The sequence below is a fragment of the Hippoglossus hippoglossus genome, chromosome 7, assembly GCF_009819705.1.
Source record: "Hippoglossus hippoglossus isolate fHipHip1 chromosome 7, fHipHip1.pri, whole genome shotgun sequence".
Classification (NCBI taxonomy): Eukaryota; Metazoa; Chordata; class Actinopteri; order Pleuronectiformes; family Pleuronectidae; genus Hippoglossus; species Hippoglossus hippoglossus.
In genome coordinates, this window is record NC_047157.1 from 4,007,564 (window position 1) to 4,028,248 (window position 20,685).

The 20,685-nt window shown below is 39.3% G+C and overlaps 1 protein-coding gene across 1 annotated transcript in view; it reads left to right on the forward strand.

Annotated features, from left to right (window-relative positions):
* The window catches only part of ntsr1 (neurotensin receptor 1 (high affinity)), a 57,020-nt gene extending 44,180 nt beyond the window's left edge, over window positions 1–12,840 (forward strand). The window contains exons 3-4 of the mRNA XM_034591312.1: window positions 5,354–5,438; window positions 12,306–12,840. Of these exons, the coding sequence (XP_034447203.1) occupies window positions 5,354–5,438; window positions 12,306–12,561 (341 nt within the window). The 3' untranslated portion in view covers window positions 12,562–12,840. The remainder of the gene's footprint in view (window positions 1–5,353; window positions 5,439–12,305) is intronic.
* The last annotated feature ends 7,845 nt before the right edge of the window (window positions 12,841–20,685 follow it).

Below are 20,685 nucleotides of genomic sequence, written 5' to 3' on the forward strand. Positions count from 1 at the left end.
TAATTTATTTCTGGCTAGCAGCAGCCCTGGCTAAAAGGAAGGGACCATTGATTTGAGCCATTCTCTGCCCAAACTGCTCATTCTGTCTGGACGAAAAAACAGTTGCTTTTTTTAGCTCCTTTGAGACACAGGTCAGATCTCCCACTTATGCATGTTGTGTGCCTTTTCTCTGGGGTTATGGATTTCTGTGAAAGATAGTTTCTGTTTCAATGAGGAATGCTGTCATGCATGCGTTTATCTGAGTTTAAACAAACACTAATAGACTTCCTGACAGCGTCCTGAGTGAGCTGTTTGAGTGTTGGAACACAGAAAAATATTTTTAAAAGAAATATTTTGAAGAGAAATTACAACTGAACAGCTAACAGTTCATATTTTTTGGCAATGGACTTTGCCACTGGGGTCTCCAAACAACAACCAGACAACTGAGACTCATTGCTAAGTAGTAGTAGATTTTAGGTACATCAAAAGAACAAACATGAATTCATCAATCAAAATATAAATTGCTCTACAACATAACCTTTTCAGGTATCTTGATTCTTGGCAGCTCAGCTCTCGTCCGTGACACAGTCTTACTGTGGCTCTTTTCATGTGTCAGTCTCTCTTCTCCATGTGTGTCTGTGCCTTACTCCGTTGCGGCTCTTTCAGCTGCCTTTTAAGCTGTTACAGCTGGATGTGCTCTCTGAGCCACTTCCACGACCACAATATGTTAAAAACTCAACCAAAGAAATGTTTTGTCCGTAGCTCTGTTGCTAGGCGAACAACATTTTCAAAAGAAAAAAGCAGTAGTATGGATTAGGGCCTGGCGATTTGACTTCAAATCAATATCACAAGCATTTCAAACTTTTACCTTGATTACTTTTACATGATTATTTTATGCCCCCTATCCCCCGCTCATGAGGTGCATTACTCAGCGATGGTCAAGCGACTCCTCCGCTCTTTTCTAATCACTCACACTTAGAACTGTTCTTTATAAATATCTGCTGAATTAGGGTTAGGGTAAGTTAAAACAAAATGTGTTATTATCTGCTGGAAGAACTTATCTCCTGGCACATCATGTTACGTCTCGAATGTTGGACTTTTTTTCAATGTGTATAAAAACGTGTATCATAAACTCTTGAGTCAAACAAACACAAAGTAAACTTCAAGTCCTGTTTGTGTCCTAAAAACTTCTGATCAGTGTTGGTGTGTATTGTTAATGTGTAAAGTGAATGCAGGTCAGTGGGGGAGTGATGACATGTGGCAGGGTAATATAGCACGGCAGTGGCGGATTTAGCAATTTGGGGGCCCAAGGCGAACAAAGGCATGGGGCCCTCTGCATCCGTTGTTCTCCACCTTTTGTAATCCTTATTTGATATATGATCTCTGTACAATAAGAATGTATCGAATTGTCCATTCACATGGAGGATATTTGATTGATGTGGACAATGGGCCTCTGTCTTATATCTTGTCTTTATCTGAAGATAAAACACAAGACAATAGGAGGTCAATTATGGAGTTACAGAAATAATAAAAAATGATTAAAATGTTTCTTTGTCCCTGTCTTTCTCTTACTCTCCTTTGACCGTTTTCTCTTTCTTTCCCTTGAATGTTTTTATTTCCATGTGTTTCTCTTTAAAACACGCTCACGTTCATGTATAGGCCATCATGTGAAATAACAGGAGCGAGTGAAAATGTGTGTGTGTGTGTGTGCGTGTGTCTACACCCTGGGACCCCGCCCCACTAACTCGCTCACACACAGTGAGATAATAGGAGCGTTACCGTGAAGCAGCCGGTCAGTGACTTTGTTGAAGAACAGTGGAAACAGTGAAAACACAGTTTCTCTCTGATCCCAGCTGCTCAATGATCAGCTGCGTCATGATCAGAGCAGAAGCTGCAGTTGGTTTGTACCGAGCTGGAGTTTCTGTGTCCTCCTCCACTCTGACCTGCTCTCTCTCAACCTTCACTAGTTTTCAGGACCTGATCAGTACATGAAGTAACTTAGTGTTTGTTTGATTCGCTCCAGAGTTTATGAGGCTGTACAACACGAGACGTGAACAGCAGGACTCAGTGTTAAAGTGAGCGGAGCAACACGATTCATGATCCGACACCATCGATTAATAACTAAATACATGAACGTAAGTTTGTCATCTAAATAATCACAATAAAAAACTGAACAAATGAACTTGAACTAGTTCATTTTCATCTGCATGAACTGAACTTTGAACTCGTTCTTTTTAAGTGTGAACTGGCACAACACTGCTCGTCAGTTTGTGTTTACGCCCCGAATCACTTCCGTGGACGTGCTCATGGAATAGTCCATTGTAGTGGGGACTGAGGGGGGAGGGGTGTTGCTGAGACAATAGTTACTCATACATTTTTGGCATTCTCATGCCATTTTAGCGTATGGATTTTTAGAATGAAATGATAAATTAACTAAGAGTCAAAAAAAAAATCTTAACCATATGTTTATTAGGAGTTTTATTGGGCCACTGGTAGTTCAGGGCCCAAGGCAATTACCGGCCTTTGCCTAATGGTTCAGTCCGCCTCTGCAGCAGGGTACAAGGTACCCGGGCCACCGCTTTATTTTGCAGCGGAAACCCGTTAGTGAATGCACGCATTGGGGAAAGTATTAACCGAATCAACCAACATTAAGTCGGTTGGAGGTTGTAAATGTCGGTTTCAATACATTTTTGGTTAATTGCCCAGCCCTAGTATGGATGTAGCCTTCCACCCCTCTTTCAAAAGGGTGATTTTGCACCTGCGTACTAATGACATCTTGATGAGGCAATCAACTAAACTCCACCATGAGTTTGAGACATTAGCAACCACTAATGACAGCCTTGGAAAGATCTGTGTTATATCTGGTCCAATCCTCACCTGGAGGTAGAGCTCTGAGGGTTTCCAACACCTTTTCAGTTTGGTTCCTGGCTCCAGACATTCTGTACTGCTGCAGGTTATGATTTTATTTAATTGTACAGATTTGTTTTGAAAGGAAGAACATTTACTTAGATGGGATGTCTGTCCAGACATGGGGTGAACTAATTTGTGTCAAATGTTTAGGGAGCGTTACCTAATTTATCTGACTGCCACACACAGACTCCTGTCACACACAGTCCCTCTGCTATTCCTGTGTTCATCAGCAACCAGTCCACACTGCATAGGGCTAAATCTTATATTAGGAATATGAATCACTCAAATGTCAGTTGCAGACTCAATTCAATCAGGTGTATAACTAAGACTTCCCATACTCACTTGTTATGTCTTCTGTTAAATGTGTATTTTAAATGTCAGGTCTCTGTCTAACTACACTTTAATCTGTCTTGATTTTGTCACGTCACATAACATAGAGTATTGTATGATCACTGGCTGAGCCTGGAGGACATTGTTCCTCTTATCAAAACCACCTCCCTCAATTTTCTCCTATTTTTACCTCCCTAGACCAGAGAGGAGGTGCTATGGTTGCCGTGCTTTTTATGGACTGCAATGACTGCTCCCACATCACCTTTGGAAATTTGACCAGTTTACATAACTGTTGTTTTAGTGCTGAATTTTCTGAACGCCTGTCTCATCACTGCACCTTGATAGTAATATTATTTTACTTGGAGACTTTAACATTCACGTTTGCTACCCGTCACACTCTGTGTGCTAATTTTATGACTGATATTGAGTCATTTGATTTCACACAATTTGTGAATGACAGTCACTATGAGGGTCCCTCCCTTGATTCAGTGCTCTCACTGGGTCTGGAACTAATTGATGATTATGTTGTGTTTTTTTTATATATATCTATTCAAGAGTGTGGTCTCTGAGCTTAAAAGCAGGATTCGAAAAGAAAAGAAGAAATCCAAGAGCAGTACAACTGATGATTCACATTCGAACAGAAGCAGGGTGAGCACAAGGAAAAGAGCTGAAGCTGTGAGAGCTGGGTTTTGTGGGAGAGCATTACAAAATCTGAACGTGAAATCATTCAGTCCTGCTCTCTGTCACACTCTCACTCTCACTCTCATACACACAATCCGTGTCATCAGACACGTGTAAACTCAGACTGGGTAAAAACAACTGAATTTGGGACTTGGGCAGTGTATGGAGAGGAGGTGGTAGGGTGCACTCGGTTTGGCTCGACTCGGTTGGTAGTGCACAGCACGAAGGATACAGACGCAAAGAGGAGCAGTAACAGAGCCGGTAAAAACTGCAAAAACGAACTACTTTACAGTCCAAACATGTCCAACATAAACACTGTTAGCGGACTTCTTGGTCACTATAAGACAATAATTTAAACAGCACGTGTATAGGAACAAGCTCTTTGATCCAAATTAACAGTTGATTACTATATCCTTGATCACTATATCACTGTATTCGGCTGATTCATTCCCAATAATGTTCCATTATTTTCACCACATGTGTTGGTAAGTGTTTCTCCACAAGTGTTAGGTTTATACCATCATCCAATGTTGAGGGCTGACTTCACGAAAGACAGAAATGAATAGCTGGAGACTGATGTCCATGCAAACAAATGGACAACAAAGCTTTTCAGATGTTTGCAAGTGTCTTTTAATTTATCGATCAAACCAGCTGTATTGTCATCTTGACATCCTCTAATTAAATGCACAATCTCCTTTTTGCTCTGTTGCTATAAAAATGATTTGTATGTCTTCTGTCAATTTAAAAACATAACTTTTTAATGATGTGTTGTGAGCTGACACAGTCTGACTTTTCAATATTCTATTCTTTGATGTTCTGACTCTGACTCCCCAGTTCCACTTCCAACATTAACAGTCACACAGTTTGAACTTTTGGCTAATGTCTTGTCTCTTGATTAATAGATCTTTTGACAAGGACAGGTTAAACTAATTTAATTAATAATGGCTCAGTTCCAAAAATCGCCCCATGAATCATATCAGAAAGCAAACACTGCACAATAAGGACACAGCAAGGACCCTTCGAGGGACCATAATAGTGAGATTATAAAAACCTTATCAGTTTCCCCTATCATGCTAGGGGTTCCAAAAGTGTCTGCTCCAAACAAAGTAATATTGATAAAATGTGCTTTAGGTTTTTAACACCCAATCATCAACTTGTTCTCAATCAAATCTGAACACACAGACATGGTAGATACTTCCATTCTAATTCTAATTATGCATCAAAATAAAAAACAACACAGTTTTCTTGTTTAGGCTTATGCACACTGTCACCCTCTTTATTTTACATCATGATGTTATTATTGTTTGTTGCATCTTAATCTTCTAAACATTGTGCACAATTTGCAAATACGGCTATTGAATAATTGCACCAGTTTTATGCTCTCAGTGTATATTTGCTCCTTACTGTATCTGTCTTGCTTTATTCTTTTGGTGTCTCTGTCTCTTGTGTGCAGGAGCGGTGGTCATTGCGTTCGTGGTCTGCTGGCTGCCCTATCACGCTCGCCGCCTCATGTTTTGCTACATCTCTGACTGGTCTGAGTGAGTAATGATTCCCGGCCTCTCTTGTGGTAGAACCTCTAGGAGTTTGTTGCTTACTTGATCTCTGCAGAAACACCCAAGCTGCACGCACACATTGACATTCACATAACACACACATTCTCGCACATGTGCACAAACCCGTAACCCACAGACATACACAATCATTGGCTGTAGCCATCATCTAGAGGGTCATCAGTTAAGAGCGCCTGACAAAGAGGAGCAGGCCCGATACATCTTCCTGATTAGATTGCTTTCATTTAACATTCTCATCCTCTTTACCCTCTCACTGGCTCACTCTCTGTTTCTGGTGTCTTGCAGACACAGTTTCAGTCAATGAATGTAATTGCTGGAAAGACCTCTTTCCTGGACTCAGTATGAAAACTAGAAAAACTGCATTGAAATGCAGGAGTAGTGATTCATATCTGACCCTTCTGTCCAGCTCACATTACATCCTCCTCTCATTTGCAGACAAAATAAAAGATACCGCAAAGAAAAAAGGCAGTAAAGCTGTTTGTTTATTTTTTAAATATAAGAATATGTTTAAATGTACATTGTTGAAGTTAATACTCTGTGTACACATTGTATCCGGTTCAAAACACAGCACTTGATACATGTGTCATCATCACAGTGTAAAATCTACAAGCCCAGCCATGTTGTGTAGGAGGAGCCATCCAATGTACAAGCAAAATACTTCTCAGCAGTGTTTTCTGAAGTAGATGGAGTCCATTTTTGGAGTCCAGCGTCCAGTTCTTCTGATAATTTCATCATCCAAGGTATCGCAGAATGCCAGTCAGCTGTTACAAATGCAAATATTTATTATTTGTTATTGTTATTATTTGTTGACTTCATAGTATTTGATCTGCTTCAGAAGAAAATGGGAAAAAGAATTGCAATATCATTGTAGTTCATTTTTAAGTGAGGAGAGTTCAAATCTGTAGACTTTGACTTGTTAGACTAGAAAGCCCACTTGAGAAAAAGGAGAATGTAAAATGATGAAAGCCCTTCGTTATTTTTTGCTTTAGACATGCATGAATGAGCAGAAGTATCTGAAACCATTTTTTAATCAGAAAGAACTTATCTTTCAGATAAAATCATGTCATGTTTCTTATTTTAAGGGTGTCAGTTCTTCATTGCTGCCTGAGGAGGCACACTGAGCTTTGAACATACGCCTACTGCTTATCTGCCTGCTACTGTAGATGAAAGCTTCTATTCATCATTAGTTAATATGCATATCGGTATATTTATGCACAGAATACATTTTTTTATTTCATTGTTGCAAGGCAGGAGTGATAATCTTTGTTTTTCATTGACTTACACAGTGAAACACTTCGATCCGATTTACCTTGGAGGCAACTGAATTATAATAGTCAATTTAGTTACAATTAGTTCCAATACATATTCATGATTTTTTTTTTGACATTTTCAAAACATGTGAGCAGCCATTTGTCTTTAAAATCAATGGATTGTGTCGATCCTGTATTGTTGATGTGTTTCCTGCATCCCGCCTGCATTGGCGAGGAAAGGCACTGTTATTATTCTCTCACTATGTTGCCACAGGCATCCAAAGCCCTGCAGGATACAGCATAAGCATGGCTGTCATTAGGACCCCATGAGTTAAGTCCCCTGCAATAGTAAAGGAAGACCCTCTTCTGTTTTGCTACATTTCATAAATGCTCTGCACGATAAAGATCAGGAATAAAATAAGGTCGCTCTGTAACATTTGGATTTTTGACTTCTGCCCGCTTGGTCAGATGACCTTAGCTATCAGTTTTGTTTGACACTTATGGGGACAGAGGCAGGACAGAGACAGCCAAGTAGTGGTGAAGATGTGAGATGGTGTGACTCAAGCACTATCCTGTTGGTCTGGATCAAAACATTTCTTTTTTTTCAAATATGAGACTTTGCACTGGACAATGGAAGCAAATATGAAGCAATCAGTTAAATATGATGAAAAACAAAAACAAAGTACGTTTTTCCTATAATAACTCTGTTATAGACCAAATGTCACCGCAAACTTTAAATAAATATAAATGAGACATTTGAAAAATAAATAAATTGAAAAAACTGATTCAAAATTATTATGACAAACATAATGCCTTCAGTTAAATATCTGCTGCTGCATCTCTCTTCTGTTGTTTATCATTAAACATATTCAAACAATTAAATGTAGCAAATAATGCCCCCAAATAATGCCTATGTCTGTCTGTATGTGGAACGTATATTTCACAAACTGTTCAAATTATAGGGTTCAAACTTGGCATGTTTCATTCTATGAAAAACATTGACTATAAAATTGTCATCGAAGATAAACCAGGTAGGATGAACACAAAGTTTCCTAACTTCACTCTGCATCATAGACTGTTTATAAAAATCTCTTCACTCAACGTCCAGCGCACAAACAATACAAAGTGACAGTATATTGTAGAACTGTTTGAGGAGGACTCTGAAATGACATGGAATAGTTCAGCTCCTTAGCATTACCAGGCCAGCTAACAGCCCATTCCAAACACGCAGGTTGAGAGCGGACACCACACAAATGTATTTAAATGTGCTGGGCACTTAAAGAAAACCTATATGTGTATATATGGTAAGCTTGAAATAGCTGTTATCCGGGAAAACATTAAATAGGTCACACCAATTTCCAGACATCATACGTCATCTTACTGCTTTTATTTGAGGGAATAAATGAACCTAGGCTATAAAATCACAGTCAATCAAGTGCTGTTTGTTCACTGGAGGTTGTCCAGTTGTTGAAAACAGCTGCTCAGGGATGGACAAACCTCATCAGGCCAGTTTATGACTGTAGTTTGAATGTTGATTGGAAGGACTATGGTAAATGTGGGATAATTGACAGTGAAGGGGGGGGTCGTGTTTATTCTACAGCATGTGCAGCCTCTATAAGTAATCAGCACACACACGTAATGCCATCTGCACCTGCTACGGTAATCACAATAGTATATTTTCATACATACTAAGCAACTGCTAATGCAATTTTAATTTAAGGTGATTAACTGATTTCTTTATCACTTCCAACTTAACACGTACTCATCCGGCTTTGTGTCACTCAGTGGGTGTATAGACTGGCCTCTAAACATGTATAATAAAAAGAGTCTAAGTATGTGATACAATAACAGAAACAGGGCTCAGTTTTTCTAAATTTCTAACACAATGGATTTTGACGATTTCATGCCAAAAGGCGCCACAGTGCAGATGGATGTGCGTTGGGATTAGGAGGAATCAGTGTGTACTGAAGAGGCTGGTAGCAGGAAATAACCACTCAAGTATTTTTGCTTTTCTTTCCTAGTAATAGCAGTCCTCTTCGGTTAATTCCTTACAACCAGATGGGCTCAGAGTGAAGCTGCCACGAGAGGAAACTGACTCAGAATCATCGCATGTGAAAATTCTGCACTTGAAGCGCACAGTCTGCCCGATTTTTCTGCCCAAGTCAGAATTCTACCTGAGCAAAGACTCATGGCTCATGTGTCATCGTCCGTTACATAAACAGAGCCCACAGAATTACCTGAGTATAGATAATATAAAGGTCATGTTCAATACTATCCCTGTTGTCCCTTTCAATCCTGTCCTCATTCATCTTTAATGTGTCTCTGTATGCAGACAGACACACACATCATTGACTTTCTGCACACTTCAATGATCCTTGTCCACTGCGAGAGCAGAATAGATCAATACACCAGATACTACTAACTGACATGCTGCTCAGGAGCATCTACACTATCTGTTAAGATTTATTGATATGTTATGACTTATAACCTTTTCCTTTACCTTCATTGTCTGTTGTTTGCATGTGTCACTGTCTTATTTCACCACTTGTTTCTGTGATATATACTCTCAATTTAGCGTCCGTCCGTAACTCTTCTAACTGTGCACTGAAAGAAATACAATAGTGTGTGTTCTCATGAGAGACATGCTGCTCAGATTCTCCAAGAAGAGATGAGAACATGGGCACTAAAGGGACATATACACTACAGTATGTTCCCTGGGAAATCATCTGCTCTGCTGCTGCACTAATGCAACACTTATCTGTCACATTGAACCTCATCCACTGTATTACCTGTTTTGACTGTTTAGCTCTATACATTGGTGTTCGTCACCAGAGTAGGGTTCGGTATCCTTTGTTTTCTTCCTGTACCGGTACGCAGCTTTCGGCTTTTGCTCGGACATTTGCTGCACTTCCCGGTGTCGGAAATCCTTTTTGCGTAAAAATACAGCCACACTTTAGAATGCTTAGCTTGAGGTAATTTGTTACCTACTGCCAGAAAGAGTGTGATGAGAGTGTGATGTTACCAGAGTTGGCTGTAATGTAAACTTGGCATGTGTAGTGCTTTTTATGTTGCCTGTACGAAGGGCAACTATTTCAGTACAGAACTCAGGCACTGACATGAGGTACCAGAATCTGTGCTGTGATTCAGTCTGATAGGTGCTGGCTGTGTACCAACCCTACAGTGGAGTGTAGATCTTTGATCCTGATTATGACTGAATTGTAGTTTTATTGGTGAAATGTCTGTTTAACAAGGCACTCAGGCAGGCAGCCAGTTGGAAGCTGACATCCTTAGTCATTGCTTAGGTTACTTAGCACTACCTTTATTATTCCGTGTCTCCATGTTGCGATGTTTGGCAGTCTGGACAGTTTCCATCAACAAAACTAGACTCTTCAGACAGAGACAGGTAACACGAGACCTCCCTCATTGGCAGATCTAGGATTTTACTAAACTGGGGGCCATAAAGGGGCAAATTATATGTTAACAGCCAGGCACAATTCATGATTCATTGAATATTTGAACATTAAAGTCATTCCTTAACAATTCATGTTAAAAAACATTCTGTTCTTTATAAAAAACTTAGAAAATAAAAGAATTCACAAATTGTCATATTTATTGTTATTAAGCAAGTCACTAGTGACTAAGTGACTAGTTTTGAAAGACTTCTGAAAGGACAGGCACACTTCAGGGGCCAATCAGATTTCAGCTGGGTCCAGTGCCCCCTGGTCCTGCCCCTGTAAACATTTAGTGCAGGATCGGCAATAATCGAGTTTCCATCCAAATTTATTGGATATATTTAGTGCCATATAATTCTCTCCTATATTGTGTGGCTCAGTTATTTCTCTTCATCCATCTCTGCAACTGTCTCACAGAGTCAGATCAGGTTCGGCTCACGCTGGAAATGTTATAATGATTTTTTGGAGCAAACCTTTTGTGTGCACAGCCTTTCAACCAAAGAAAGAGTGAATACCAAGGCCAAACAATCCTACACATCATTGTACAAAGTCAAAGTTCTACATAAATATGTCAGACTTTTTACATTATGACCACAGCACTATTTCCAAACTAATTTTCAAATGCGTTTTTCTTATGGAACAGCACAAATAATGCTGTTGGTTTAAATGTTAATGATGAATAATAATCTGGCTTAATCTCACATCTGCATGGTCATTTTCCCATCTCCAAAATGTTCGTACGAATGTTGTCAGAGTTAGCATAGAAGTGCGCACATTCTCCTGTCAAGTTTGTTTTTATAGAGCTCAGCGTTTGCGTGAAAAGTGGCGTACGTATCTTTCAGGCCCTGTTTTGAGCAAACGCAGTGATTAGAAATGTTGTTAGAAATCAGAATCAGCTTTATTGGTCATGTATGCATACATGTGTCTACACTGTTTTAGAGTAGCTGTGTGAACATGATGCCTCCTGGACTTCACTGAGGAATCGCTGACGTCATACATTGATTTATTAGTGTTCACAGCCACAGTATTAACATTGAGCGCCCCATTTAGATTTGGTGTTGGTTTTTATTTGTTAACGTGAGAGCAGGTCAGCAGGAGAGTGGAGGAGGACACAGGAAACTCCAGCACAATACAAACCAACCTTCAGATCATTGAGCAGCTGTTGACCAGAGAGAAACTCTGTATTTTCACTGTTTGTTTCCACTCTTCTTCAACAAAGTAACTTACCGGCTGCTTCACCTTAACGCTCCTCTGATCTCACTGTGTCGCTCTGAGCATGTGAGTGGGGGCGGAGCCCTGGCCTATACAATGATGATTTAAAAACTTCCCTTCTGTCTTTGGAATGCTTGCTCCTTCAATAGTCCTTTTTTCATATTCGCAACTAGATAATTCCGGTCATTTAGACATGCTGTAGTATCCTCAATGGATTTTTGGATTAACAATGGATTAACAATGGATTAACAATGGATTAACAATGGATTAACTTTATCAGCGACTGTCCTCAAAGGACAGTCGCTGATAAAGTTAAATTAAGCTCAATTGAATGGACCACTGGCTCTTGAGACGGGAGGCTGTGAAAGACACGTTTTTCAGCTATGCACATTTCGCCGCCCTTGCCAAAGTGCTACTCTAGGCAATTGCCTTGTTTGCCAATATAGACGCAACGGCAGTGCCTCTTACTCACTAACTGAGATAAAGAAGACTTGGTATCTTGGTCACTAAGATGTACATTTATTAGCTGCTTGTTCAAGAGCTTTAAATAAAAGTGGACTGTGAAACAGCTAAGAAGCTATAGCTTCTTCAAATCTTCTGATTGCAGCTGTTCCAGCGAATTAATTGTGCTATTGGCTTTATTTTCTATTTAAATGCTGATTTCAAAGGGAGACTTCCAGAAATTTCAGTCTGGTTGAGTTAAGTCACAGGAGGCTTTGGCTCAAGGGACAATTTGCACAGTTTTTAAGAAAGATTACATGCCAAAAAATAATTCATCATTTCAACACCTCAAGTCCAAAAATGCAGTAAAATGTAAAATTGCATCAGTGTTTAATATGCTACATATTTATAAATACTGTGTTAAAACAAATGTTAAAAATGCCAAATAACATTAGTGCTCTGTTTGTGTCATTTCACAGTGACTTGTATGACTTCTACCACTATTTCTACATGCTGACCAATGTCCTGTTCTACGTCAGCTCGGCCATCAATCCCATCCTCTACAACCTGGTGTCAGCCACCTACCGCCAGATCTTCTTCTCCACCCTGCGCTACTTCTGCATGCCCTGCCAACATAGGCCCAGGAGGCACCCCCACCCCTTGACCCGCCACTCCATTAGCATCTCCAGCAACCACACCCTCTCCACCAACATCATCAAAGAGACGGCGTACTAAGTGTGGTGGAATACACTTTGTCTGTACTGTGTTTACTGGTCCGACTTTAAGGAAATTCTGGGACAGGGCTGGAGACTTTACAGGGGCCACCATCATTGTCATGTGGGGTCAAATGCCCACTCTGAGACCATTTAGGTCATTTAATTTCAGACTTTGTACATTTTGTTGTGAGATGTTACTGCCTTATGAAGCATAACATGAGTTTGTATTGTAAAAAGAAGAATGAAAAAAGAAAGGAAGGTCGATATAAACAGTTAATCCTTAACATCAAACTGATATATATGTACATGTACAAACATTTTTGCGGACCAGTCATTCTCACTTGCTTGGTGCTAAACAGTAGAAATTACTGTTTCAGTGTCTTTAAGAAAGAACTTTAAAAATTATCCTGAAAGTAAGAATGGCCTCTGGCAAAAATTCTATAAAACTTCTGATGTAAGCCTCTGTGTTATTCAGAATGGGCACCTGTGGATAATCCTTGCTTTGATGTTAGAAAAAAGGTGGATGCAAAGAGTGGGTATTTCTCTTCCTTGTGTCTGAGTTGCACTGACAGCTGTGTCGGAAGAATCTCTTCCGTTTCCGTCCCTCTCTTTACTAAAATCAGGATTGTTTTTGATCAGAAATGTAGTAGTTTAGAGGATATGTCCAGATTATGCTAGTATGAAGACAATTTGGCAGGTGAACTCTTAAAACTCTGAAATATGAACGCCATGGGATTTCCAGAGAAAAACATAAAAAACAGCTTTCAGAGCTACAGAAGTGGCTGCAATTTATTATTTGAAGGATTCATACAAATCAGTAGTGGCCGTGGGGAGTAAATAACATATGGTAGAAACTGTGCTAATTTTGCCAGCAATTTTTTGCTTGATCCTGAAATAAAACGTCTATGTTAGATTCGGTTGTATTTAGTCAACATCAATATTTTGAGTCAGTTTAAAAAAACTGAATGAACATTGTCTTGTCTTAGTCTTAGAAAAAGACTAAGAGTCATCATTTTAGTCAAAATGTTTTTAGGTAAAATTTCACATAGCTGGTTGTTAAAGAGGCAGCTGCAACACAGTGGCAGGCGATGTAATCTTATTGGGCAACTGCGACAGTCCTTAAAATGTTCACTTAAAGTGATTGTTTTTCACCAATAGTCTGGCAAAATTGCACATGCCTCGCTCAACAAGAAGTCTTACTCTCAGCTGTGCAGCAGCTAGTTGTCCCTCTGCTGCTTGTAGCCTCTCTCTCTCTTTTTGTTCACTCTTCAGTTTGAAGGAGCTCTTTGTCAGCACACTCAGGCTCCAACAAGTAGTGACAACCATCGAATTCAAATAATTCATTGACATTGTCCATCAGAAAAAGATTCAGCCATAACAGTTTCTCTGTAAAATCCAAACTCCACTCTCCAACTCTCTTTCTTACTCTGACTTTCATTCACGTTACCACCTCCTTCTTCCTTCAACAGACTTGAGGGTGAGACGTTTTGTTGAGCGAGACGATGTTGCCAGATTCTTAGAAAAGACCAAGAACTTTATTGGAGGATAAAAAAGTTTTTGTTGACTTTTAGTTAATTTTGAGGACTGTCGCAGTTGCCCCATGAGATTACATTGTAGCCACTGCTGCTGTGTCATGGCTGCCATGCGAGCGGAGGCAAACTACTCGACGGATGACAAACATTTTTGTAAATACTATTCATTTACACTCACACACATTTATAAACAGAATTTTTTTGCAATATAAATCAATCAGAAAGTAACAAGAAAAAAGAAAAGTTTTCAAAATAAAAAAAAAGCTTGTTCAATAAATACTGCAGTTTTGTCAGCCTGTTGTGTTGTTCTATGTTGTGTTGTGGTTGTTTTGTAACAGTAAGTGTTTATGATAGGTTGTGAACTACCGTTAAATTACTTATGTAAAAAACATGTTTGTAATCTCTTTGCATACAAAGCCAGATAAGAGCCAGACAGCTACAGTAACTACTACCTGCCAGACTTTATTGAGCCCAAATCAGACTCCTTCATTATGTACTGTGCTTTTTAATAACCAGTAGATGTCACAAATACACTACATTTAGCTGTCATAGATGCCCTCTAAATCAACATGACCTGAAATTAAGTGTATGGAAAAGTTGTTGTGTTAGATGTTGTCTAACATTTCTACTCTGCCATTTAACAATGTCCTATTGTTGTAAGATGTATTACAGTAGATAATAACACCACTGCTGTTAGGTAATATGTCTTTAAAAGTAAAGAAACATTGTATAACATGTTATCATTAGTTTACCTCAGTCTTAGTGTAAAGTGTCTTTTCAGGATTGTAATTTTCTTCTCATGACTTTTAGCTGCAGAATTTCTCTCCTCACTTGTTTTCTCTGTGGCTGTAGGAGATTGAAACACACACGGGGAAGGCGACAGAAAAAGTGGACGTGACAAAACAGGTTGACTTTTAGAGCCACTTCAAAAATAACGGATATTTGAAGTGGCTCTAAAAGTCAACCTGGTTTGTCACGGCCACTTTTTCTGTCGCCTTCACTGTGTGTGTTTCAATCTCCTACAGCCACATTGTGTTTAAAGCCCAATTCATGCTTCTGTGTCGAAGCTACGCCGTAGCCTACAAGTAGACGTGTACCCTACACAGAGCCTTACACCATAACCCGACGTGCACCTCCCCAAAAACGTAACTACGCATCAAGGCTGTGATTGGTCCACAGACTTGCCGCCATTTCTGAATTGAGTTGAAGGAACGAACAGGGACGACGTCTTTCTTTTCTACGTTGCTGTTCTTTAAGAAAAAGTAGCCAGAGAATTTGGTAATAGGTGGACCAGAAACTGGAAGACACCAGCATAGAAACTCTATTGCCACTAGCATTTCGGCGGTGTAATTGCAGTGCGACACACACACACCTACGCACCTACAGCATTTTGAAAGAACATTTTGAAATGAGCTATACGGGATGGTGTTTTTAATAATGGTCTTATTTCAATGTACAATTAAAATACAATCAATGAACTGAAGTGCATTTCCCTCTCTCTACAAATTATTATTAGACCAGTGCACCATCCCAGTAACCCTAATAATTGTGTCTGATTTTGCATCTCATGATTTATGCCCAGTGCCAGCGTTCATTACCACTGCAAGAACATTGTGCCCTTTATTCAGCGAGGCACAAAATAATTATCTCGAGGTGGAGGAGGCCACATACCTTAATTTAATGTTTACCATTTTTATTACCTGTAACCACCATTGTTCCAGATTTTAAAGTGTTAAGGTTGATTCTATTTGCCATCAATAATGGCGTACGCGTCTAGACATGCTTTCCTCAAAAACATAATGGTCCTGTGTATGAAATAAAAGAGAGAAGGTCAAATGCTTGGTCAACTGCAGCATGAGGTGGGTTTACCTGTCGTTATAGAATGTTACATGAAGACGTATGGGTTTTTATATTTATTATATTATTCAATGATCACCTCAGCTCAAGCTTTTTAACCAGAGGTTATTTTCCATAATGATCATTCCATCACTTCAACCATACTGTCATTGCTTTTTGCAGACATTGATTTATGGCAATGAACCTAGATTTGGTCAATGAACTTAAGCAGAAGTGTTCAATACCATTGGCATCTACAGCTCATGTACTACATAGTGCAATATAACATAGTATTACCATGCCCACAATGTTTTTGACTACAGATTACAAACCTGAGCTACACTGGTTGTACAGGCACCATGTTGTACAATATGTGTTATAGGTTATAAGCTAAGCTGATTCTTGTTAGGTAATGTTCTACCCTGGTACATCAACATTAATTCGGGCCTAAGGGGCACAGGCTTTTTAAAATGGGTCATTATAACCATATGAGTTGAAATTGGCCAAGCTTTCCCCTGTAAGGAGTGACAGGTGGTGCTGTCACTACTCTGATTCATAGGTGTGTGCAGTTTACACCTCACTCGTTTAATGTGTCTTTCAAACAAACATGTGGGATCAATGAATTAACAGCACTTTTATTGACGAGAGGTTGTTCTTCCAAGGCTGTCCCTCAATTTGGAAGAGTATATACAGTGATTTGCTACAAATGGAAATCAATGGACTTCATTATGAAAGGCTGTAGCAATGATATAGCAGCGGAATCATTCAATTATAATGCTCATGTTTCTGAGGTGATACATTTCAATATGCTTTGCTGTTTGCTAAGTCAGAGACCAAATGTTGTGTGGCACACCATCAGCGTATTCAGAGTCCCATGAAAGAGTACGGCAAGTCACTTTAGCATTGTTGATCATCACCTGTTCAGACCTGCAGTTTCATTGCATTTTGATTTTAAGTTTAATGCTACATTCAGCTTGCCATATCATTTTCCAGTATAATTTTGTTCAGGGCAGCACAATGATGCAGTGGTTAGCTCTGTCGCCTCACAGCAAGAATTTGATCTGGGCTCTATTAGTGTGGAGTTCACATGTTCTACCTGTGTTGGTTTTCTCTGTTTACTTCAGTTTACTCCCACAGTCCAAACACATGCAGATTGGGGTGAGGTTAATTTGACACTCTAAGTTGTCTGTAGGTGTCAATGTGAGTGAATGGTTATTTGTCTCTGTATGTTGGCCTTGTGATACGCTGGCAACCTGTTGCAGGTGTATCCCGCCTCCCGCCCAATGTCAGTATCAAACGATAGGGTATGCCGTATAAGTAATTGATGGATGAATGGATTTTGTTCACCATGTTGGTTGCTTCCATTTGCCAATTAGAACTAAAACAAGTATCGTTGAGGCTAATGGGAATTTTGAGCCGACATGGTGTTAGATGAGAATACAGGGAAATTCAGCTAGTTATTACACAAATGTCAATACAATTAATGACGACCCCTCCAGGTAGTTGTTGAGATATGTCAGTCTGGACTTAAATCAACCAAAAGGGGGTTAGGTTACTATATTTGTCTGAGTCTTTGTATTTGGTATCTAGCACCTCAATGTATTACAGTAAAGTTTGCCCACTGAAGCTACAACATACCCCAGCACGTCTGTTAAACTGTATGGATACTTGACACTCCTGCCACCTTCTCAGTGCACATCACAGCAGTAACTTACCGAAACAAGCTCAACAACTGTGTTTTATTTGTATATTCTGCAATGACTGGTCCTTATTATAATGTGCATTGTTGGTGACAGTTATTTGCTGTGCTTTGTATTGGTTGATATAGCTCTGTGTTCATGTACAGCATCTGTGTTTGTAATCTGTGGAGCCACTTTACTGTATATATTCTCTTTTATTAACTTCATTCAGGCCAAACATCAGTTTCCTTTTTCAACAGGTTCACCAGACAGCTATAATGAAAAAAATACAGTATATCCCTTTAAATGTGCAAACTATTCCAACTGCACATGCAGTAATAGTTATGTTCTCTGGACTTGGCAGTACAACCTGCACGTGGATGTATTATGACTTGAATGTAAAAGGTAAATGGTTTGTATTTATACAGCGCTTTTCTAGTCTTGATGACCACTCAAAGCGCTTTACAGTAATGTGTCTTGGCCTTGTGTTCACTGTATTAAGTTCAAAGGAATATTTTTGCTTATTTTACTTGATTCAGATCACCTATGTTAAACTGTATATCACACATTTCTCTTGTAGAGTGTTATTTTATTTCATTATAAAAATAATTATAATAATAAATAAGATGATGTTCAGACTTTGATGTTTGCAGGATTTGTCTCCTCTGTCTTATTCCTGGCACACAGTGTTTCATACATACACAGTCTCACACACACAGTCGCACACACACACTTGTGTCTTCATGACTTTAGAGGACATTACATTGACTTACTTTGATTTTCTGGAGATTTACTCTAATCTTAACCATAATTTGTAGTTACCTAACCCTAATCATACCATAATCTTAACCTCAACCATACACTAGCCTTCACACATGTCCTGGCCTTAAAATTCAGGGATTTAAATTATGGGGACATGATCTTTGTCCCCATAAGGAAGACGAGTCTCTGTACTGTGATTGTGTAAACAGATTTCGGTCCCCACAACATTAGTAATACTTAGAGCACACACTCACACACACCACTTAGCAGAACGGTGTTTGACCTTTTTCTAAAGCGCACTCATGATAATTAATAGCTGTAGGCCTAAATAAAGATGTCGCTCAGAGAGCACATGCGTTTGGCCTCAGAGGGTCTTTGCCATATGAAACAAGCCACATGTCTCACTGAAGATGATATCTGACGAATATTATGTGACATTACCATTTCCCTCGTGAAGTGGGAAATCAATCCACTATTGTGGCTGATGTTTGTTCAGACATAAAGAGGAGGGTAGAAACTGTGTCGGCTGAATACAAGATGACACTCAGGCTTTCCCTCTGCTGTCCAGTGATATGAGAGCAGCAGCAGACCTGACCAACAAAACCATATACCAAACAAAAATGGGGTAAAGCCAATTTGTTCTTGTTTATAACCAGCCAGAGACATTTATTCTCACAACCAGCTGGAGAAATATCATTTGGGAGCTTGGACCAGCCACGATTTCAATGATTTTACTGTGTTCTAAATGTAGCTGCTGCTGACTGTTATCTGTGTTCCACCGCGCATAAGTGATTGACAGCTGGGTACATGTTTCCAAGAATAACATATGCCACTTCTAAAAAACAAAACCTCTTGAATCAAACTGCAGTGGACAGCAGTGAAAGCAAGGCTGTGTGTCTGGGTGTCTACTGTCACCCTGAGGCACTGGAGAGCTCATTCCCTGCCACATCAGAAAAAATAAATGCTTTAAAAGTCCTGATTTAGGGTTCGGGTTAAGCTACTCTCTTCCTAAGATGGTTTAGACAGGTTGGTTATACATTTTCCTAATTCTCTGACATTCCCTCAAATCTGCTATTTCATATTTCTCAACAAGATTATGTTTAATAAAGACATTTCCATCCAGCAATTATCTCAGATTGTATGTGTGTATGCATAAAATGAGGGACACCTAGTCACTCAACAAAATCACGAGCGTTTGCTGTCCAACTACTGGGTATTCTTTCTATTGGATATGTGAGTTAGTTTCTGTGAAAGGGAAATTCATTTATATGACACAGTTCGTGCAATTATAAAAGTGCAGAGATTGTACAAACACAAACAAGGAACTCACAACCAAAAGAATACATGCAATAAATGTTTACCTATATAGAGAGATAATCCTGGTACAACAATGAAAATGAAAGACTTGTACAGATTAAGTGTGAGGGTCTGCAGAACTGGATGACCTCTTAATGTTTATGCAGCTAATATACACTAAATAGTGTACAGTGTTGCAGTGGTTAGCACTGTCACCTTAACTCTGGGTTTGAACCCTTGTTCAACCGGGCCTTTATGGGTTTTGCAAGAGTTTTCAAGTTCCTCCTCCACTTGCGTGGGTTTTCTCTGGGAACTCCAGCGTCCTTCCACAGTATAAAGACATAGGATAAGTAGAGACTCTGTCTGTAGGTGGGAATATGAGTGACCCAAATTAAAATCATGAACCTAGATGTGAGCATAATATGTAAATCCTTTAATTTTCTTGTTTTCTTTGAAAGTGGTGGCGAGGTTAGTCAGTCTCTATTTGTTTCTTGCTGAACTTTCATGGAGCTGTTGAAATTCTATACTGCACTACAACAGGAGCTATTCTTGCATTTAGTATAGCCACTGTCTATAGTTTTTATTCCATTTATAATTTTTATAACCCCTTACATCCAAACAAGTATTTTACTGATGTCTATGTTTGACTGTCCTCTTACTGCTGTAACGTTGCAGACTTTCCTACTGTGGAACAAATAAAGGATTATCTTATCTTATTTATTGAAAATTGATTGATTCCACTTACCTCCGTACAGCCTGACATGTGCAGGGAGATTTGAAAGAAGTGAAATAAGGCTGATAGCCGGCCTCTCTTCGGGGTTGGTGGAGTTGAACTTGTTCATGTCCAACCCCTTTTTTGTGTTATGGTGCAGAGTTGGTTTCTACATTAATCGATATAATCCTCAAGGTCTTCCACATTGAAGGGTTGTGTAGTTCCTGTAAATAGAATAAAGAAAGAGAGGATATGAAAGCTTTATTTTGGTGGAAAAAACTGTAGTAATTGTGTTTATAGTCTATCAGCTGGGGGCTGCCATCTTT